Genomic DNA, 22,934 nt, shown 5'->3' with positions numbered 1-22,934 from the left:
CCACAATTTTTCCCCTAACTATTCACTGACACTGCAGTATCTCCACTTTTATTAAACTGTCTTTTCCCGAACTATCAGTGAGCTCCCTCCCTATTCTGCCATCTTGGAGCCCTCTCCCTGAGTTCATTTTCTTTTTTTCCAAAACAAGTTCATGGGTTATTCAAAGAATTTGGAATTATGTCAACTAGGCAAAAATATCTGCCCTTTGTCCTGGATGAAGAATTTATGGAGATGAGAATTTATTCAAGTTCTAAAGTTTATACCCCAAGCATTTTGATCCTGATTTTGTTCAACTACTGTTTTAATTATTAACTAAATATTTTTTTTATTTTGAAAGTCACTTGTTAGGCAAAAACACAAAATATTCATTAATAGTACACCTTCAGTGAATGTTGGTGAACTCAGTTGAACTGCCTTGCTTGGTGCAAAGGAGCAAGACATGGCACCCTTGAGATCTAAGTTAAGCTTTACCACCTATTTTCTCCGTGTCTTGTTTTCTTTAGTCTCATGCACCTCTCTTCTTGTAATCATTGGAGTCAAATTGGGCTTCAATTTAATGTGAAGGCTGTGTCCTATCTATCTATCTATCTATCATATATTTACTTACTGCACTTGAAAGGCAAAGAGAGGGAGAGCAAGAGCCAGCCAACCATACACACACACACAAACACACACACACATGCAAACACACAGATCTTCCATCTGCTGGCCCACTCCACAAAAACCCACAGTAACCAGGGATGGATTTATTTGAATCAAGGAGACTAGAATTCCATTGACAGGCAGAGTGGACAGTGAGAGAGAGAGAGAGAGAGAGACAGAAAGAAAGCACTTCCTTTGCCTTTGGTTCACCCTTCAATGGCCGCCGCGGCCAGCACGCTGCGGTCGGCGCACCACGCTGATCCGAAGGCAGGAGCCAGGTGCTTCTCCTGGTCTCCCATGCGGGTGCAGGGCCCAAGCACTTGGGCCATCCTAGACTGCACTCCCGGGGCACAGCAGAGAGCTGGCCTGGAAGGGGGGCAACCAGGACAGAATCCGGTGCCCCGACCAGGACTAGAACCCGGTGTGCCTGCACTGCTAGGTGGAAGATTAGCCTGTTGAGCCATGGCGCCGGCGGAATAAATATTTTATATGCAAAGTATGGTAAACATGATTGCCCTCAATGTCATGAATTCCCAATGTAATAAATAGGAATGTTGAACAATTTTCCAATCAAATAATTTATTACATCAGATCTTAAGTTTGGTTGCTCATTGGATCCACCTGGAATTGTTTACAGAACCTTTTCAAAAGAGTGCGTTGGATTTGGATAAGGATCTCTGGGTTGGATTGGGGAAGAGGAAAGTTTTGGAAAGTAGAGCAAAGGGGAAAGGACACTTTATTTGCATCATTTCAGTGGACCAAAGTCCATGCAGAAGAAACACCAAAGTCCATCAAGCCCACTGGGTACTTTGTGGGTCAAAGACACACATCAATAGAAGCGAGTGTTATAAAAGCCTGCGATTGCCAGCTCTCACTTGTCTCAGGAAGAAGAGAAGGCTCCCATGGATCTGGTGGTGGTGCTGGGGCTCTTCCTCTCCTGTTTGCTTCTCCTTTCACTCTGGAAACAGAGCCATGGGGGAGGGAAGCTTCCTCCTGGCCCCACTCCTTTGCCAATTCTTGGAAATATTCTGCAGATAGGTATTAAAGACATCAGTAAATCCTTTACCAAAGTAAGTACACATTATGATGCCCCAATGGTTGGTAAAGTGTAAATAATTAATATCAGATTTTAAATAACATAGATTTAAAGAGGCAAATTACTAAAATATTATGTTTAAAGGAAATGCTCCCTTGGGATTACTATTTTAATGTGTCACTGTCAGAAATAGTTGAATCAAATAATGCATTTTGCTAGTAGAGAAATATTTAAGTTGTAAGGTGGAGTCAAAATAATAAAATGTTACTACCTTTCTTTCTTTCCCAGTAATTTTAGCAATGATTTTGTGTCCTAAAATTAATGCTAAGAGATTGTTTGGTGATCATTGATTTTATTAAAAGTATAATCCAGTGTTTATGAATTGTATTTTGTTTTGATAAACCAAGTGAATTAACCTGCAGGGAAGTAAATTATTGCTGGTGTCAAGAAAATATTTATGGTTCCACAACAAGTACAAGTGAATGAGTGACAGAATGAGTTTGGGTCTGCTGTGTCGTACTGGAGCAGGTTTGGACCTTCACGAATTGTTGTCTGTGATTGGGATCATGGATCAATTGTCCTTCTGTGAGATCTGCATGTCCTTGCCATGTCTCTGTTGTGCCCGCTGTCTTTCTGTGTTAATAATAAAAGCAGATTTTAAACCTCACTGGGCATTAGGATTATCTGGACAACTTTAACAAATGTATATGTCTAGTATTTCTCAGTGATTAGTAAGATCCTCATCGGAAGAGCTTTACAGATGATATGAAGCACAGTATTATGGCAGTTTAATGTTGCTGTAAATTTAAACACTGAGTCTTAATAAAGTGCTTCAACATCAGATGCTGAAAAATCAATATTAAGGTTTTGGTCTCATATTTATTAATCTTGGGAGATAGATTTTGAAATTTATTACATTTTAGTCTATCTGTAAAACAAAGCAAATTAACCTTGCTCAGTGTCTCGACAAGTTGTGATAATCTTTTCCCTGCAATAGCCTGGCTATTGGGAGTCCCTGTTTGCAGAGCTATAGCAGTCACCACCATGTCCATATCTAACATCGAGAAGTGTTTGAGATTGTAATTGACAGAACAAAAATATCAATATGATGAATCATGCACCTCTGTAGACAAAATGAGACTCCTTTTGCTCATGTTTGCATTTTCTTTCCTATTTCCAGCTGTCAGAAGTCCATGGCCCCGTGTTCACTGTGTATTTGGGCATGAAGCCCACCGTGGTGATATATGGATACAAAGCAGTAAAGGAAGCCTTGGTTGATCTGGGAGAGGAGTTTTCTGGAAGAATCGTTTTCCCACTGACTGCAAAAGTTAATAAAGGATATGGTTAGTGTTCTTCTGCATGTGTGTGCATGTGTATGCATGTGTGTGTGTGTGTGTGTCTGTTGGGTGGTGCTAAGGGGTATGGAGAGGGTGGAGAACAGAAACCTAGCTGGCTCCTCCTGAAGTTCTGGGCCAATCCATGAGGCTTCCAGCTATCAGCTTTCTATTCCTTGCCTAAGGTTTTCCTCTAACTTTACATTTGTCTTCCTGCTAGGAATCATTTTCAGTAATGGAAAGAGATGGAAAGAGATCCGGCGCTTCTCGCTCATGACCCTGCGGAATTTCGGGATGGGGAAGAGGAGCATTGAGGACCGAGTTCAAGAGGAGGCCCGCTGCCTGGTGGAGGAGCTGAGAAAAACCAACGGTGGGTGATGCTCTATGTCCTTAAGAGTGTGGCCTTTTTCTTATTCTTTCTTTCTTTCTTTTTTTTTTTTTGACAGGCAGTGTTAGACAGTGAGAGATGAGGCAGAGAGAAAGGTCTTCCTTTTTCTGTTGGTCCACCTCCGAAGTGGCCGCCACGGCCGTCGTGTTGCGCCTATCAGAAACCAGGAGCCAGGTGCCAGGTTCTTCTCCCGGTCTCCCATGAGAGTGCAGGGCCCAAGGACTTGGGCCATCCTCCACTGCCTTCCCTGGCCATAGCAGAGAGCTGGACTGGAAGAGGAGCAACCGGGACAGAATCTGGTGCCCCAACTGGGACTAGAACTTGGAGCCAGCATCGCAGGCAGAGGGCTAGCCAAGTGAGCCCTGGCACCGGCTCTGAGTGTGACCTTTTTCTAGTGATGACCCTAGACCTAGTGCAAAGACAGCAAGATCTTTCATTCTGGGTCTTGGTTGTAGATCCCTGGAGGATCAGGTACTGATTGAAGCAGAGAGCCACGGAAGCTTTTGTACACGTTTGGTTGAGTTTCACAAAGTGACCATGTGTACAGTGTTGGGGACAAAAGCCTCTTCTTTCATCCTTGCTTTGTTTCAAATCCTCATTTTTTGGTGATAAAGTGTAATTTTTTTACATAGTGTAATTTTTGGATAGTACTCTGGGAAATTTCCCCAGGGATACTCTCCAGGGTGCACGGCAGGAACGGCCTCATCACTTCCTTAAGGAGCATGAGAAGATGACAGATGCTTTCACTTAATTGGTCTCTATTTATAGGATGAATTTCACTGACAAGGCCCATGTCTACAATGGCTGCCAGTACTGATCTGTGTCTTTATGATTTTATCTGCTTAAGTGTCTCTTGGTATTGTCCTCATGCTTTCTCTGTGGATAAATAACTATTTTAAAACTATCAGTGAAAGTTATTTAATTTTACTGAAATGCTTGCTGTGTGGTTTCATATATTTTGAATAAATGTATACTATAGGCAATTCCTGCAAAATACACAAAGAGCAATATACAGAATGATTTATTCAACTCTTTTTTCTTCCATCCCAAATTGTCGGCTTTGTTTCCATCTTTGCTTATTTGATCTTCTGTATATAAAGAGAATTGAAAATGAATCTTGATGTGAATGGAAGGGGAGAGGGAGTGGGAAAGGGGAGGGTGGCAGGTGGGAGAGAAGTTATGGGGGGGAAAGCCATTGTAATCCATAAGCTGTACTTTGGAAATTTATACACATTAAATAAAAGTTAAAAAAATTAAAAATAATTTTAAAAATTACCTTAAAAATAAATAAAACAAAGCCTTAGGGAAAAAAAACCAAAAATTAATAATAATAATTAAAATTTAATTAAATAATTAAAGTAATACTTAAAAATTTTAATCATCTCATTTACAGATTAATAATGTTTTCTATTTTCTATATTTTATGAAAACTTGACATCTGGCAGTGTTGTGGGTAAGATGGACTCTTTCCCATAGATAGCAAATACTGTGTCCCCAGCATGCCCTTGATACACAGAACAACCTATCCAGAGCCCATATTTGCAAGTGTCTCTGTTACCAAACTCTCACACACCAAATCAATATTCTCTTGCCCTGAGTCCTCATAGTTCTGGGTACTGGACCCATGCCCTTTTCATAGCTCAGGGACCTTTGAAGCTATTCAGATGATCCAATCCTAAATGTACTCGACATAGCACCTTGCCTCACTCATTCCTCCCCATGGTAGAAGTCCAGCCCCCTGTTTTCCTCTGGCTCCTGCCTAACTGCACCTGGTGCTTGTCTGCATGCCGCATGCTTCTTCTTGCTTCTCCATGTCCTGTGGAGAATGTGCTGCCTTTAATGCCCATCCTCAGCTGTCCTGCTGGCCTCAGCACAGCTGACTAAAAACAAAATCCCAGGTGCATCGAAAAGCAGTTGATTTGTGGCTAGAGCTTTTATAATAATTATTTACTCCCCACTGCCAGCTCCACTCCTCTATGAAGTCCTTGTTACAATCAGTCTGATAATCCAGCTTGGATTCCAAAGAACTCTGATTTTTAATTATGTCTACTTAGTGAAGTAAACATTTTATCTTTTTTTAAAAAAGATTTATTTACTTATTGGAAGGACAGAGAAACAGAGACAGAGAGATAGATAGATAGATAGAGATTGATTTTTCATCTACTATTTCACTCTTCAAATGGCCACAATGGCTAAGGCTGGGCCAGATTGAAGCCAGGAGCCAGGAGCATCTTCCAAGTCTCCCAGTGGGTACAAGGGCTCAGGCACTTGGGCTATCTTCTTTTGCTTTCTTAGGCACATTAGCAGGGAGTTGGATTGAATGGATCAGCTGGGACTTGAACCGGTGGTGCCCATGGGATGCTGATACTGCTGGCAGTGGGTTAACCCACTACATTACAGTGCTGGTGCCTGAAGTAAATTTGTTTTAAGAATTATTTTATTTTTTTGAAAGACAGAGTTACAGAGAGATGTAGAACCAGAGAGAGAGAGGTCTTCCATTCCACTGGTTCACTCCCCAAATGACCACAACGGCCAGAGCTGAGCTGATCTGAAGCCAGGAGCCAAGAGATTCTTCCAGGTTTCCCATGCGGGTGCTCGGGCCCAAGGACTTGGACCATCTTCTATTGCTTTCCCAGGCCATAGCAGAGAGCTGGATCAGAAGAGGAGCAGCCAGGACTCAAATCGGCACCCATATGGGATGCAGGCACTACAGGCTGGGGCTTAAACCCACTGCACCACAGAGCCAGCCCTGTAGTAAATATTTTTTAAAAAGTATTTGATGGAGGGGCTGGCACTGTGGCACATCAGGAATAATGCCCTGGCCTGAAGTGCTGGCATCCTATATGGCGCCGGTTCTAGACCCGGCTGCTGCACTTCACATCTGGCTCTGTGCTATGGCCTTGGAAAGCAGTAGAAGATGACCCAAGCCCATGGGTCTCTGCACCTGCGTGGGGGACCTGGAAGAAGCTCTTGGCTCCTGGCATCTGGGGATTGAACCATCGGATGGAAGACCTCTCTCTCTCTCTGTCTCTCTCTCTGTCTCTCTCTCTCTCCCTCCCTCTCTCTTACTCTCTCTCTCTCTCTCTCCCTCTCCTCTCTCTGTGTAACTCTGACTTTCAAATAAATAAATAAATCTTAAAAAAATATTTGATGGAACAAGAATATAAGCCTCAGCCATTTTAGGTCCTTGTTACCCCTGTCTTCTTTCTAGAGACCAGTTCAGTCTCATATTCTGTATTGTTCCCCAACCCATCCCTTCTTCTCCAGTTTGGAAGCCAGTGGGCCAAACCAGAAGAATCAGTATGGAGAAGCTCATCTCTGCCTACTGTCCCCCAATTCCCACCCTCAGCCCACCTGAGATATTAAAGGGCCCAGCCTACTGGGGTCTGGGCCTCTGCCACGTATTCTGTCTGTGAGCACGATGGCAATTGGTTGACCTCTGCAACTGTATTTTCTCTGAATAAATTTGGTCTGGCTGTGAGTTTATATTCTGTCTCCTCTCTGTTCTGCGCCCCTTTTCCTAACACAAGGGATCCCCTTGTGAGGAGGGGAGCATAGGATCCGGCTTCTGGGTTAGAGCTGTGGCTCTTTTCCCCCTCGTCCGAAATCTCTGGCCTTCTCTCTGTGGCATGCTGAATCTCCATTTTCCTTTAAGAGAGAGACCATGGATGCATGGGAATAACCTGGTGGATGACTGAGAGCCCCTGACCAGGGTGAGTCTCTGGTGAGGCTTGAACTCCCCCATGTGAAAACCAGACCCCGACAGCCTGATAGGGTATCCCTGTCTATCTCCATTTCTACTCTCATTTCTGACCTGGCTTCTCCTTGGAGTGTGTGGGGGGAGGGTACAACATCCAGGATTACCCTGGAATTCAACCAAACACCATTAAACAACTGAATTGTCTCATATTCTTTCTCTTTAGTCTTTGCAGTTTCTACGCATAGTTTCGTCAATTATTCAATGTCCCTAAAAGGTCCTTAGCTTATTCCTTCCTTAATTGTAAGTTTTCAGAATGTAGTTCTACAGTGATAACTTATTAGGTGTTTCAAAAATGGCCTCCAATTTTTTTTCTTTTGCCCTCCAAAATAACATTGACCTATGGTCAGAATCCTGTACACACAAGCACAAAGGTTTCTTTCTGGCAGTGGGTGTTTTTGGAGAATTGGAAAATCTTTTTAAATAAACTTGATGGAATAGTGAATTCAAGTTTATGGGGAAAGTACAGTGTTATTCTAAGCACTTTGAATATTTTTTGATAAGGTAATTTGTATGAAAATATTGTTTTAGATTCTAATATTTAATCTGCATGTTAGTTCAAAGGCTTAAGGATTCGTTTGGATGTTTTTATAGTATTTAAAAATGTTTCCCATGCTTCAGGCTCTCCCTGTGATCCCACCTTTCTCCTGGGTGCTGCTCCCTGCAACGTGATCTGCTCTGTGATTTTCCAGAACCGTTTTGATTATACAGACCAGAATTTTCTTAACTTGATGGGAAAGTTCAATGAAAACTTCAAGATTCTGAATTCCCCCTGGGTACAGGTGAGACCAAGTTCCTCTCTTTCTGAAAGATGAGCTCAGACATCGGTGTGTAGTCTCTCCACATTTCTATCACAGCTCGGTCCATAGAATTTTGTCTGGATGTTAAATTCATTCTCCTTCTTGTTTTACTTTTCTTTTTGCTTTTGCCAGTGACTTCTTTGACCTTTTTCTGAACAAGAAGAGTTTCCTGTTTAAGCTGCAGAAACTTTTCTGAATATGGTCATTGTTCCTTCTGGGGAATATTTTTTAAAAGATTTATATATTTATTTGCAAGGCAGAGTTACAGAGGGAGAGAGAGAGAGAGAGAGGGAAGTATCTTCCATCCACTGGTCCACTCCCTAAATGGCTGCAACGGGCTGGGCCAGTCCTAAGGCACGAGCTAGGAGCTTCTTCCAGGTCTCCCATACAGATGCAGGGACCCAAGCATTTGGGCCATCTTCTAGTGCTTTCCCAGGCCATAGCAGAGAGCAAGATGGTAAATGGAGCAGTTGGGCCTTGGACCGGTGCCTGTATGGGATGCCTGCATTGCAGGTGGCAGCTTTACCTGCTACACCACAGTGCTGGCCCCCTGGGAGCAGATTTTTTACAGTTCTTAATGCATTTGGGCTGACAATCTCAAAGCACCTGCTGCTTTCCTGAGAGCCCTTTGACCTCTCTCCTGCTATGAAACATAGCTCTTTGTTTCTGTTTCTTGAAACCTTCTGCAACCATCTCTACCACTTCCACCACCAGATCCATAGACACTATCATAGAGACTGCCTCAGTTTCTGCCGTCAATAATGCAACCTTTCATGGGTCCCTAATTTGATTGCTGCTGTCCATTATAACTTTCATAACCATTGTAGTTCCACCACCACCACAGTTATCTCCAAAATTTCCTCCTCCTCCATTGTCACCATCACATTCTCCTCCTCTACCACATTTATCACCTTGGTTTCCATGTCCTGTTCCACTACCACCATAACCTCCTCTGCTACTATAACCAGGACCACCACCTTAGTTGCCACCTTCACCTGAAAATCCTTACTATACACTCTCACCTCCTCCATGATTTCCTGTGCTGCCACCAAGCACCATAGCCTGTTCTTCCCCCAGGTTGCCACCATGGCCAAGTTGAGCTCTACAACCTCCAAAGTTACCTTCATGGCCCATAAAGTTGCCAGATCCACCTCCACAAGCTCTTGGTGACCTGGGAACAGGCTGCATCTTCTGTTTAGAAAGGCCTTTTTTGCCTGACAACTCTGCCCACTGATAGTCTGGAATTTCTGAGCAACACATTCATCAACAGTAGTGTGATCATCAAACTTCAAAAAGCAAATCCTCTTTTCCCCACTTAGCTTATTTTCCATAACTTTCTTGGTTTCAACTTTTCCATACTTCTCAAATTAGTCTCTCAAACTATATTCTTCTGTATTTTCCTTAATACCACCAACAAAAATCTTCTCTGTTGTTAGTTCGGCACAATACTTTACAAAATACTCTCTAAAAAGAGCTCTCTATGTATCCACTCCATGCTCATCAACCTTGTGTGGTTGAACATATGTTGCTGCATCGACCTCTTCAACACAAGAATAAGTCACATAAACCAAAGTCCCTGGAACATTTCTCTGGAGATCTTGCATTAACACACAATCTAAGCATGTATCCACTTTCTCAAAATGTTCTCTCAAATTCTCCTATGTAGTTAAAGGTCAGGTTTCCTCAACTTCTCTGGTTCCTTAAGAGCATTGGCCTCCATTTTCTGGCCAGACTTTCCTCATCTAACTCAAGTTCAATATACCCCTCAGTTCTTATCCTAGCCTCTATCCTTGCCTGGCTATGTTTCCTGTTTTCTAAATTTCTCAGTATACATGGGTACTTTTGGATGCCCTAATTGTCCAAAATACGCTCTCCCCAGTGTTTTTTTGCCAGGTACTTAGTGCAGTATGGTAATTTTTTGTAAACCTTTTTCCCAGATTGGCTGTAGGTTGTCTGTTTGCCTTATATAGTTTTGGAGAAATGCCTACTTTTTTTTTACTACCCTGAATGAATTCTGAATTAAATGAAACAAAGACAAGTGCCTTGTATCAGCCCCTCAGGATGTCCTCAGACAAGTTGGAACAGAGAAGCACTAGTTCTTCCTGAGCCAGGGACAAAATCCCACCTGGGAACAGGGCTGTCTTTGCTAATATTACTGCCAAGTCAAGAAGGGAGGTAGGACAATGAAGCAAAATGCCATGCAGCTTTTCTATTATTTTTAACTTATCTTTTCTCTCATTCAGCTTTCTCTTCTTGCTGTATATCTTTGACTGTTGGCTAGAGTTCTGATAAAATTGATTCAGATGGGTTTTGATTGATGTCTCAAAATGTTGTGGTGAGATGGGACTTTTGAGCCATCTATTGTGACATTTTTGTTGATATCAAATGATGAAGTGAATGCTTGAAAACCTTGGTCCTATCCATATTGTAGCATCGTGTTTTTTGCTAGTGGTACACTGTGTAATATTATAGAAGAAACTTATCTACTCTAGTACAGAAGGTTTGATTCATAGAATGCTGATCTGTATTCCATGGTGTTTTTGCAACCCTCTCATTCATAATATAGTAATTCAATTCCTGTTGTTGCTTGCTCCTGGTAGAAATAGTAAGGAGTGGCTCTGTGCTTACTTTCTATCCTCATCTATAGAATGTGAATAATAGCAAATCTTGCCTGTCTTTATATCGAAGTTGTAGGGAAGAGTTATTGTATAAAATGACAGAACTGGCATGAAGATGATAAAAATAATATATGAATATAATTTATTGTCATCTTTGAACTTGGGGCCAAGGTTTTCTCCCTTACACATCTGTGTCAGCACCAAGTTTTAATTTACATGAACAATGAAATGCTTCTGGTCAAGGTAGACCTTTTTCCACCATATTTATTTTTTATTTATTTTTTATTTATTTTTTATTTTTTTTGACAGGCAGTGTTAGCCAGTGAGAGAGAGAGAGATACAGAGTGAAAAGTCTTCCTTCCGTTGGTTCACCCCCCCAATGGCCGCCGTGCCGGCGCTCCACTGATCCGAGGCCAGAAGCCAGGTGCTTCCTCCTGGTCTCCCATGCGGGTGCAGGGCCCAAACACTTGGGCCATCCTTCACTGCCTTCCAGAACCACAACAGAGAGCTGGACTGGAAGAGGAGCAACCGGGACAGAACCGGCGCCCCAACCAGGATTAGCCTAGTGAGCTGCAGCGCCAGCCCACCATAGTTTTAAAGCCTAGACTGAAGAATGTTTTGTGTTCTGTATATGTCTTTAATAAATATGTTTAACTTATCATTTTTAAAATTTTCAGATATGCAATACTTTCCCTATTCTTATTGATTATCTCCCGGGAAGTCATAACAAAATGCTTAGAAATAATATTTATATAAGAAACTATATTTTGGAGAAAATGAAAGAACACCAAGAATCCCTGGACATTAACAATCCTCGAGACTTCACTGATTGTTTCCTGATCAAAATGGAACAGGTAAAATGTTATTTATTTGGCTGCATTTGGTAGCTTATTGATAAATTGTTTGTTTATTGAGAATGTTCAAATGATCAGAGCAGAAATACTTGGCCAGCACTGGAAGCATCTTTGTGTGTATGCATCTTGATTAAGGATCATGGAAGAGTTAAAATTGAATTGTTAAACAATTAAAATATATGGGTTGTGCTTTAGATAGTGATATTCTGTGGAAAGGTGGAATGTGCATCTCAGTTAATATGGAAAATAAACAATTTAAAAAATTCAAAGAAGCAAGGGTTTAACCTGGTGTACTTCCTGCAAGTCCTGAGGTTTGATTTTCATCTTCAAATACGTGCAGTTAGGTACAGTAGAAGGGGTTTTACTTGGGAGGAAGGGTTTAATGATAGGTTCTAAAGCATATGTCAGTAAAAATTTGGTGTGTTTTGAATTTTTTTCTTTTGTATGTCTCGTATAGACATTCACTATATGATCACCTCGCAGTTCTATGAAACACCTTGTAATTAAGAGGGCTATTTTATGCCCACAATTAATATAGGTGGCATATTAAAACTCTACACTTTAACTATACTCCCCCCATCCAATATTGCACAAAAAGATGTAAAATGTACATTTTTAAAAATTTCTATTACTTAAGAAATTGTTGTAACTATTGTTGTTTTTTATAGTTTGATCTTTAAATTTCTTTCCTGGGTATACAATTAATTTATACCCCCATTTATATAGAACTAGAATGTTTTGAATACAGTGTACTTACTCTGGCCAGTGAGTTTTGTACTTTTATATATTTTTGTGTTATTGATTAACATCTTCTTATGCTTGAGAAACTCCCTTCAGTATTTCTTGTATGTGCGTTGGTGATCTGTTTTTATACCATTGATCCATTCTTCTATTTATTTATTTTATTTTTAAAAAAGATTTATTTTATTTATTTGAAAGAGAGTTACAGTAAAGGCAGAGAGAGAAAGAGAGAGGTCTTCCATCTGTTGGTTCACTCCCCAGATGGCCACAACGAAGCCAGGAGCCAGGAGCTCCCTCCGGGTCTCCCACATGGGTGCAGGGCCCCAAGCACTTGGGCCATCTTCCAGTGCTTTCCCAGGCCATAACAGAGAGCTGGATCAGAAGAAGAGTAGCCAGGACTAGAACTGCTGCCCCCATGGGATGCCAGCACTTCACGCCAGGGTTTTAATCCATTATGCCACATGCTGGCCCTCTTTTTTCTATTTAATCTTGTCTACCTTCATCTCTTTCAATTCAACTTTTCAGGCAAGTTATAATAGTCTTAAGACCTATGATTTCTTTTTAGCTCTTTTTAATTCTTTCTATTTTTGTGGAGATTCTCCATTTGTTCATACATTGCTCTCCTTACTTTGGCCAGCATTTTTATAGTGTCTTTTTGAATTCTTTGTCAGATAAGCCACGTATCTCCATTTCAGTATAATTGGTTTCTTGACATTTATGTGTCTCCATTCTTAATCTTTCTAGATTCCCTGTGATAGTTTTTTGTGCATTAGAAACTGATCCTCCCAGTCTTATTAGATTGATCTTGTGTAGAAGGATCTCACCAATCTGGCTGACCAGACATTACAAGATGCCTCATAAATCTTTTGCTTTCCATAACAGCTATCTCTGTTTATGGTGGTCACTAAGAGATGAGGATGTGCTTTGCCCTGTGGATACTACAAGATAGGGAAGCAGAAGTCAAACTCTGTACATGTAACTGAAAATGTCTGGGTGTAGATCTGTGTTGCAGTCCTTCTATCCTCCCAGTGGAGATGAGAGTGAATGTTTATCTTACACTCTCCACTTTTCTATGGTGATGATTTGTGAAAAACACCTGTAGTTGTATTCTGACTGCTCCCTGTGAACATGGGGAGATAACTGCTGGATGCTGACTCATTTTACTTGCATGTCTTTCTTTCTTATGATCTAAAAATCTGGCTGTGGATGCAATGACAACTATAAAAATTGTGTCACAGTGCACAGATAAGTCCCTTACAGGATAATGGGTATACATATACAGATCATTATGGTAATTAGGGGAAAGATTAAAAAAAATGACAAATCCTGCTCAGGATTCCAGAGGTTTGCTGTTTGTTGTCCAGATACAGACTCATGACAGAAGCTCACATATCAGCAGTGGCATCATTGGCAGATTATGCTAGCCAGGGAGAAATTTGGATCTTTGTGTTTTATCTCCTTTTATGCCCTAATCCCTGAAGATGAAGCCATTGGAAGTGTTTGCATCCTATATAAAACTGCCTGGAGACCCATGTATACCAGTTTTCACAGAGTTCATGAATTAAGAGCCAAACCATAGGGTTTGGTATTAAATGAGTGTTCTAAAACCGTTTATCCTAAGAAAGAAAATCAATTGGGGTGATTTCTTTATGGATTGTGTGTCACAGAGAGTAGATTGGGACCAATATCTGAGTTTGCCATAGCTGTTCTTTTCAGTTTCATGTGGATATTTTCTCAGTTGGCAGGTATGTTGGAGTGTCTCCACTTACCTGGCTTTCTCTCATAGGGAATAGATTTGTGAATATATGTTTATTTAGAGTATCCATGAATAGAGGGAGAATGAGGAAACTCTAGCATGTTTGAAGACAGATTTTGAAAATTGCAACCTTTTGATTCTGGCTTACAACATTTTTCAACATATGGTCCTAATTCACCCATTTCTATGAATTAAAATTTTGTCTGAAAATAAATAAATGAAAGCTCAATTAACAATATTAATAATATCTTAAAAAACAGTGTGTTTATCTATGTTCAGGAAGTCTCATATTGGTTAGTACAGAACTAGAACTATAGACCCTAAACTCCATGGACTCAGGTGCCAAGCAAGCAGTTATTAGTTTTCTAAAGCTTTTTAATTTTAGCTTTAAATTTACAAAGCAAAATCTGTGAAGCAGTACAAAGAGTTCTCATATATCCCACACCCATCTTTACCTGTTGTTAACCACTTATACTAGTATGATAAGTTTCTCACAATCTATAAGCTATACCCAACTTTCCTATTAATACCTTACCTACTAGTATAAAATGCTTGTCATCATTAATGGACCACACCCAGCTTCCCCTGGTTCACTACCTAAATGGCCTCAATGGCTCAGGCTTGGCCATACCCAAAGCCAATAGTCAGGAGCTTCATCCAGGTCTCCTATGTGGGTGCAGGGGTCACAGCACTTGGACCATCCTGCTCTGCTTTCCCAGATACATTAGGAGCTGAACTGGAAGTGGAGCAGCTGGGATTCCAACAGGCACCCATATGGGATGCCAATGGCTGCTTGACTTGCTATGCCAAACAGCCTGCCCCCTTTTTAAATTAAAAATCCCCCTATTTGTCCTACCTTCTACCTTCAGCCTCTAGTAATCCACCTTTTATTGTTCAGTTAGAGGTGTCTTTTTAGCTCCCTTATATGAGGGAGAACACACAGTGTTTGTCTTTCTGTATGTAACTGCTTTCACTTAACCTCGTGTCCTCTAGATCCATCCAGCTGATTTGGTTTTAATATCACCCTTTTCACTTTATAAGCATGCTTATCTTTACAGAAACCTGAGTCATTTTGGTTTGATGGTGATGAAATATGCTGATAAAATATCAAATAATCAAAAAATTCCTAGGAAAAGCACAACCAACAGTCTGAATTTACCATTGAAAACCTGGTGACCACAGTGACTGATGTGTTTGCAGCTGGAACAGAGTCAACAAGCACCACCCTGAGGTATGGACTCCTGCTCCTGATGAAGCACCCAGAGGTCACAGGTATGTTCATGACTAAAGGGTGGGCAAACATGGGCAGACATGCTGGGAAGCTACTGCTGATGTCCTCTATCTTGTTTCTCTTAGAGAAGATTCAGTACTGAAATTTCTGTGCTGCTAGCTGTGATTTAGCAAATATGATGAAGGGATGAAGTGAGAGAAATGTGAATGAGAAGGGAGAGCAGTTGAGGACAGTGAGGACAACTTGAGTAGTAGCAACAGTCATAGAGCTCTGGATTGTCACCAGCTCAGAAAAAATGTGTGGGCTACACAGGATGGAGTTTGCAAAGCCACAGGCAACATTAACTGTCTTGGAGGTGTCTTCCAGGTTTACCAGTGGGTGCAGGGGACAAAACACTTTGGCCTTCTTCCACTGGTTTCCCAGGTACATTAGCAGGGAGCCAGATTGTGACTGAATCAGCTAGGTTTTGAACCAGGCCCATAAGGGATGCCGTCATTGCAGGTAGAGGCTTAACATGCTATGCCACAATGCTGGACCTGGTGAACCAAAATTTCTGAAGAAGCTTTTAGAATGTTTCAAAACAAGCATTTTGGGGGGTTTGTATGGATGAAAGATCCCAAGTTACACATGAACCTACACTCAATACCAAATTCATATCCAAATACAGGTCTGTTTATAGAATTCTATTTAAAAACATATTGTTTTGATATAAAATTAGTCTTTGATTCTTCAAAGATAATAATTTTCAGTAAAAATGCAGTAATAAAACTTGAGGCATTTTTCAGATCTATTTGTATTATTTACACCATTTGCTAATATTCAGGTGTATACAGATTTATCTAATGCCTAGCTTGTAAGAGAGTCATATCAGAGTACTTCAAAATGTTAATTGAAAATGATGTTAAAAATAAGCTGATTTTCCTAGAAAACATTGAAATCCATGCATAGTTTTTCTTAGAAAGGATATTTTATGAACATTTTTAAGCTCCTCATCTGTGCCTATGATGCAACCATTCTTTCTGTAGGTCTCTGTGTACTATGATTTTTAGGGCTGTGTGGACATCTTTCTCATGACTGACTTAGCCCTCAGTTGCTTTGAGAAATGTACCCCATGTCTCCTATTCCAAGATTTCTTACTTGTGTCTTCTCAGCTAAAGTGCAGGAAGAGATTGAGCGTGTGATTGGCAGACACCGGATCCCTTGCATGCAGGACAGGAGCCACATGCCCTACACGGATGCCACGGTGCACGAGATCCAGAGATACATTAACCTTGTCCCCAACAACGTGCCCCGTGCAACAACTTGTAACGTTAAATTCAGGAGCTACCTCATTCCCAAGGTAAGCTGTTTTCTTGCACTACATATCTATGCTCTTGTTGCTCCCAAACTCAGAGTTACAACTCCAATCCTCTAGCAGCACAACGTGAGAGCAGTGCAGAAGTCTTATGTGGGAGAGCTTGATAGGTTTTTCTGCTGCTTGCTATTTCAGGCTACAAAAAATGGTAGAACATGTCTTGATTGCTGCAGCCTCAAACATCTGCCTTGCTTTTTAAATAGGTTTTACTATTTTTAGGTGTTTACATTACCAAATAAACATTAAAAGTATCAAATTGTCTATTATTCCAACACTCTTTTGGTATTTCTACGAGGGTTGCATTATATATTCTTAGAACAGTGTATGTGACGCCAGCGCCACGGCTCACCAGGCTAATCCTCCACCTAGCGGCGCCAGTACTCCAGGTTCTAGTCCTGGCTGGGGCACCGGTTCTGTCCCAGCTGCTCCTCCTCCAGTCCAGCTCTCTGCTGAGGCCCGGGAAGGCAGTGGAGGATGGCCCAAGTGCTTGGGCCCTGCACCCACATGGGAGACCAGGAGGAAGCACTTGGCTCCTGGCTTGGGATCGGTGCAGCACGCTGGCCGTGGTAGCCATTTGGGGGGTGAACCAACGGAAGGAAGACCTTTCTCTCTGTATCTCTCTCTCACTGTCTAATTCTTCCTGTCAAAAAAAAAAAAAACTGCATATGTGTAATACATGAAATCTGTTACTTTTATATACATACATAAATAAATCAATTTATCAAAAAAACTATAGATATTTTTGGATAAAGTTGGTGACTTGATAGGTTTGATTTTCCAATTTATAGATTTATTTATTTATTTATTTGAGATTTCTTAAATTTTCTCTATATTTTTAGTGCTGTGCCTTGCACATATATATTTTTCCCCTAAATAACACACAGTTTTAAGTTTATTCTAATAGTTTACTTTTTAATTTGTTTCTGCTATATGGTAATATAATTGACTTTTTTTTAAAGATTTATTTATTTATCTGAAAATCAGAGTTACACAGAAAGAGAAGAGAGGCAGAGAGAGAGAGAGAGAGAGAGAGAAAGGTCTTCTTTCCGATGGTTCACTTCCCAGTTGGCTGCAACGGCCGGAGCTGGGCCAATTCAAAGCCAGGAGCCAGGAGCTTCTTCTGGGTCTCCCATGTGGGTGCAGGGGCCCAAGCACTTGGGCCATCTTCTACAGCTTTTCCAGGCCATAACAGAGAGCTGGATCAGAAGTGGAGATGTCGGGTTTTGAACCGGCGCCCATATGGGATGTAGGTGCTTCAGGACAGGGCATTAACCTGTTGCACCACAGAGCGGGCCTGATCTTATTGTTTTGATAATGTGATATCTAGCAATCTTCTTAAATTCATACATCATTACTGAAAGTTATAGATTCAGATGTAATTTCTATATACATAATTTTGAAATTTAGTTTTTTTTTTCTTTTCTCAAGTTCTTGTGATTGTATTACTTCACTGGAATGATTTCTAGGACATTGTTGAATAAGTCATAAGTATGGGTACCCCGGTTTCATTTCTGATCCCCAGGAGAGATGACACTTAAATATGAATATATGTGTCCTAATTACATGTGTGTGACAATTACATATATGTGTGCTAATACATATATGAATATATGTGTGCTAATTGCATATAAAATACATGAAAAATACATGTCTAAATTTATTCAGTCAATCATTTATATATGTATTTATTCTATCACACTTAAAAGCTAAATATTTTAATCTGTGTCTCCCAAGATAAAGCAATTCATGCGGACTAACAATTATAGCTCTCACCTCAATGAATTTTCATTGGCACAACAATGATATCTAATTACAATTATTAATTCTACAATCATATACTCTCTGCTATCTTCAAATGTCTTTTATAACTTTTTCAGGTGACATATCCAAGTACAATCAATAAATAAGCATTTAATTTGGTTGTCTTTTTCCTATAGCTGCCTTTAATCCAGAACAGTTCATTTACCTCTTTTTTTTTTTTTTTTTTAGTAACTGACAGTTCAGGTCACATGTCAGAAGAAAATATTTCTCAGTCTCACTTTCTGTGAATGTTTTCTTGGAGACTAGAGATGCTCCTTGGGCAACAATATTACACAGAGGATGTTGTACACATCCCACTGTATGGCGGGGTCAGTAGTTCAGTTTGATTCAGCATTGATAATGATCCTCCCTTATTTGGGGTATCTGACAGATTTCCCCATGCTGAAATTCTGATCCTCATATGCAATTAGTAAATGCAACTAGTAAATAACCTCATAAACATCCTGTTTCCTAAATGGAAAGTCACCTAACAATTATTAATCGAGAATCCTTACATGCATCAATGTTTCTATCCGAATTGTTGTAAAATGATGATTTCTCTAACTATTCATTCCTTCTATTTTTCAATTAAAGTTTTTTTAAATTACCCTTTCCCCATTTTTTTTTCTGAAAGGCAGTGAGAGGTAGAGAGGGAGGAGAGAGGTCAGCCACTATGCGCTGGTACAATCTGAATGGGCAATAGGTTGGCAGAGACTCAAGTACTTGAGCCATTACCTGCTGCGTCTCAGGGTGCACATTGGCAGGAAGCTGGAATCACCAGCAGGGCTGAAATTCACAGGCAGGTAGTGCCACATAAATGCATGCAGTCCCAAGTGGCATAAAACCACTGTGCCAAATAACTGCCTTGCTGTCTGTGTTTTTCAGGTAGCATTTAGCTGTAATGAAGAGTTCCCCTACATTTTTTTAAATGAAAAGATACATGTGGAATCAAAACAATGAGGACTAAATAGATTTCAGTGTATTTGTTGGTATCATCCCAGAAGTCCTAAGTTTAGATTAGGCCTTCACTGGAAAAGCCCAGTGCACAGTTTTCAAAACCTCTTGATTTCTCAAGAGCCAGCACAGGCTTTCTGTTTGGATAACTTCCCACATATCACAGAAGTGAAAACTGAAGCGAAGGATCCGAGGAACAGGTAAGGACAGGCACATGTGCACAAGCACTTGTGGGCTGCAGAGGGTTTGGCGCTGGAGCTCCCAAGTACTCAGCACATCAACTGCTATTCCAGGCCTCTGAGGAAAATCCCTACTGCTGGACTCGAACTCATCCTGTCCATGACCTAGTCTGGCTGGAATGTCACTGTACCTTATCGCACATGGATTTCCTCATCTACAGACAAAGAGCTTGAATGAGGTGATTTCCACCATTTTTTCAATTCCTTGGCTTCCTTAGGATTCAGTTTGTCTGCTTTTTCCAGGGCACGGCCATATTAACATCACTGACTTCTATGCTGCATGACGACAAAGAGTTCCCCAACCCAGACAGGTTTGACCCTGGCCACTTCCTGGACACCAGGGGCAACTTTAGGAAGAGTGACTACTTCATGCCTTTCTCAACAGGTAACAGAAATTCATTTCCATCGGAATTTATGGGGCAAATTCATTTTAAAATTTTTATTTAAGTTCTACAGGTTTCATATATTTCATATATATGATTTAGGAACATATGAGACTTCTCCCTCTACCCTCCCTCCTACCCACTCTCTAACCCTTCCTCCCCCTCCCTCTCAGAATCCCATTCTTAATTTTCACAATGATCTATTTTCAGTAGCTTAATGATCATATAGTTAACCCTACTCTAAGTAAAAGAGTTCACAAATAGAATGAAGAGAAAGAAAACAAAATAAAAAACTGTTCCTCAATGGAAGACACAAGGACAATAAATAATCATCAATTCTCAAAATGTCTATTTCACTCCAGTACATTACATTTTTGGTGTTCTATTGGTTACCTTGGATCAGGGAAATATATGCTCTCTGTCTTTTCACCTTCACCAAGTTTTCTCATCATATTCATGGTCCACTGACATTGCACGAATAATCAGAATAGTGTTCCTAATTGTGTATCTGAAAAAACAGTGCATTAAATCTACGATTGATGGATTTAATCATTTTGAACCACAACGTGACCTTATTCCATGGGACATTAAAGGGATCCATTCAAATTTTTAAACTGTGAGAATAATGATACTTTCCTTTGTCTCTCCCTCCCTCCCTCTCTCTCTCTCTTTCTTTCTTTCTCTTTTCCTCCCTCCCTGTCTCCCTTCCTGCCTCTCTCCCTCCCTCCCTCCCTCCCTCCCTTCCTTCCTTCCTTCCTTCCTTTTGTGTGTCTCAATTTTTGAGGTGGCATTTTAAATTTACATTATAGTCAAAGACTTAATGTTTCACTATATAAAGAGTTCAACTTGTAAAAATTAAAAAAAACAATATTCTGCCAGAAGTTCAAAGAGGTATAAAATATGAGGACACTTCTAAAAGTTTGTGGAAAATAGAAATAAAATGATTGCTGTGAGGTAACCCATACATAAGAGAAGTCTTCAACAGTTCATTGAAAATGTGTAAAATGGAAGATTTATAATGGATTTAATCATTTTGAACCACAATAAAGTTACCTTTTTATTCCATTTTAGCATGAAATTTTTGAGGAACATTTATAGATGAATCTCCTCATCTTAACTCTTCTCCTGTCAACTCCCCTCCACAAACAATCTATGTTTCTTGAAAAAGATTGCTGGAAACTCAGAATGTCAAAAGAGCAGTTATATTGAGGTAGTAGTTAAAGAAATGTGTGACATAGAACTGATATTTAGTAAATATTTGGTAATGAGGAATTCCTGCTACAAGAAGGTGTGTGGATAGCAAGCATTCATCCTCTGCCCATCTGTATACCCAACCTGTCCTTCCATCTTCCGTTCAACTGTGTATTCAGTCACTGACCAAGTAGTTACTGCACACTTCTTGTGACAGGTTCACAACTTTATCTTTAGATAACAAACCCTCTGTGCTTGTCCATTTCAGGAAAGCGAGTGTGTGTGGGAGAGGCCTTGGCCCGCATGGAGCTGTTTTTATTCCTGACTGCCATTTTACAGAACTTTACCCCGAAGCCTCTGGTTGACCCAAAGGACATTGACACCACCCCACTCTTCAGTGGGCTAGGTCGTGCGCCACCCTTGTACCAGCTCAGCTTCATTCCTGCCTGAAGAAGGGCAGGCATGTGGCTGCTGCTGAGCTGTCATCTGCAGCTCCTCTCTTCCAGGCACCATCTGATTGCTTCCCCTATCATGGGTCCTTCTCTGACATATCCTCTGACGTTTCTTCATTTCTCATTATCCAACCTCCATTTGGGAGAATTTTGGGGGGTCTGTTCACAAATATGTGTCTACTATTCCTTATATTCTGTGACTCTTGGAATGACCACCACATCGGCTAATTCCTATCTAATGCTGAGTTTTTTATATGTTATTGCAGTAAAATTGAGCAAGATGATTGGTATTTGGCAATTCAGAGTCATTTCTTCTCTTTCTGTTCTAAACAGAAGCATTATTAATTGTTGACTCAGTTCTCAGATTTTTCTTTGTTTGTACTTAATGTGAATAACAAATGAAAAAAAAAATCAAATTCCAAGAGTTCTTGCTGGCCCTTAGAATGATAGGCACAAAGATGCCAAAAGTCTAAGAGGGGAGAGAGCTCTCTTGGCTGCCACCTAGAGGTGCTGGAGTTTGGATGTGAAAGACAGAAGCTGTGTTCAGAACAGATACAAGTTGTCAGGGGAAATATTGTGAGGATCAGCCATAAGGAAGTTTAAATACTACAATTCATGACCTTCTCCAGTGTTACTGTAATCACTAAATAAAATTTTTGGAATATTATTAGTATTTGTGTTTTCAACTAAGTTTCAAATATGCATATATTCTCTCACATCGCTAAGCATATATTATGAGTGCTCTTCTCTCCTTCCCCCTAAACAGAATTTCTGTAAAGGCTCACTAGGCTCATTATTTTGTTCCTTTCCACCACATTATATTATACTTTGCAGAAATATAATGGCAATTTTATATCATGACCCTATAATCATTAGTTTCATTTTCTCTCCAAGATATACAACACTGAAAATTTACATTTCAAAATGTCATTTCTTCCTTTTTCCTTGAACTGCATGAGTGGGAAGTAAAATCACCCATCTAGCTTTTCTCAGCTTATCCACAAGGGAAAACCATTTAAATGAGGCATACATTTGTAAGAAAACACATGTGTATAGGTGTACAGATATATGTCTGTTTTTTTTTAACTATTATTTAATGGAAATAAATTTCCAAAGTACAGGTTATGGATTAAAATGGCTTTCCTCCGCCCCCCATAACTTGCCTCCCACCTGCAACCCTCCCATCTCTTGCTCCCTCTCCCTTTCCATTCGCATCAAGATTCATTTTCAATTCTCTTTATATATAGATGATCGACTTAGCATATATTAAGTAAAGATTTCAACAGTTTGCACCCACACAGAAACAAAAAGTGTAAAATACTGTTTGAGTACTAGTGATAGCATTAAATGACAGTGTACAGCACATTTAGGACAGACATCCTGCATGAGGAGTAAGTGCACAGT

At 40.3% G+C, this 22,934-nt stretch overlaps 1 protein-coding gene across 1 annotated transcript; it reads left to right on the top strand.

The window, feature by feature from the left end:
• The first annotated feature begins 1,512 nt into the window (after window positions 1-1,512).
• Window positions 1,513-22,197, top strand: LOC133775874 (cytochrome P450 2C1). The gene is made up of 9 exons (XM_062214365.1): window positions 1,513-1,712; window positions 2,859-3,021; window positions 3,233-3,382; window positions 7,779-7,939; window positions 11,253-11,429; window positions 15,057-15,198; window positions 16,309-16,496; window positions 19,748-19,889; window positions 21,347-22,197. The coding sequence occupies exons 1-9, from the start codon at window positions 1,545-1,547 to the stop codon at window positions 21,526-21,528; spliced, it is 1,473 nt and encodes a 490-aa protein (XP_062070349.1). The 5' UTR covers window positions 1,513-1,544; the 3' UTR covers window positions 21,529-22,197.
• The last annotated feature ends 737 nt before the right edge of the window (window positions 22,198-22,934 follow it).

The sequence above is a fragment of the Lepus europaeus genome, chromosome 17 (genome assembly GCF_033115175.1).
Source record: "Lepus europaeus isolate LE1 chromosome 17, mLepTim1.pri, whole genome shotgun sequence".
Lineage (NCBI taxonomy): Eukaryota > Metazoa > Chordata > Mammalia > Lagomorpha > Leporidae > Lepus > Lepus europaeus.
This window is presented reverse-complemented; position numbering and strand designations above follow the sequence as displayed.

Bases quoted from the DNA above. Each gene is read 5' to 3' on its own strand.
- LOC133775874 (XM_062214365.1), top strand. From the start codon at position 1,545: ATGGATCTGGTGGTGGTGCTGGGGCTCTTCCTCTCCTGTTTGCTTCTC. The intron at 7,940-11,252 runs GTGAGACCAAGT...TAAAATTTTCAG, and splicing joins TGAATTCCCCCTGGGTACAG to ATATGCAATACTTTCCCTAT. The intron at 11,430-15,056 runs GTAAAATGTTAT...AAAAATTCCTAG, and splicing joins TCCTGATCAAAATGGAACAG to GAAAAGCACAACCAACAGTC.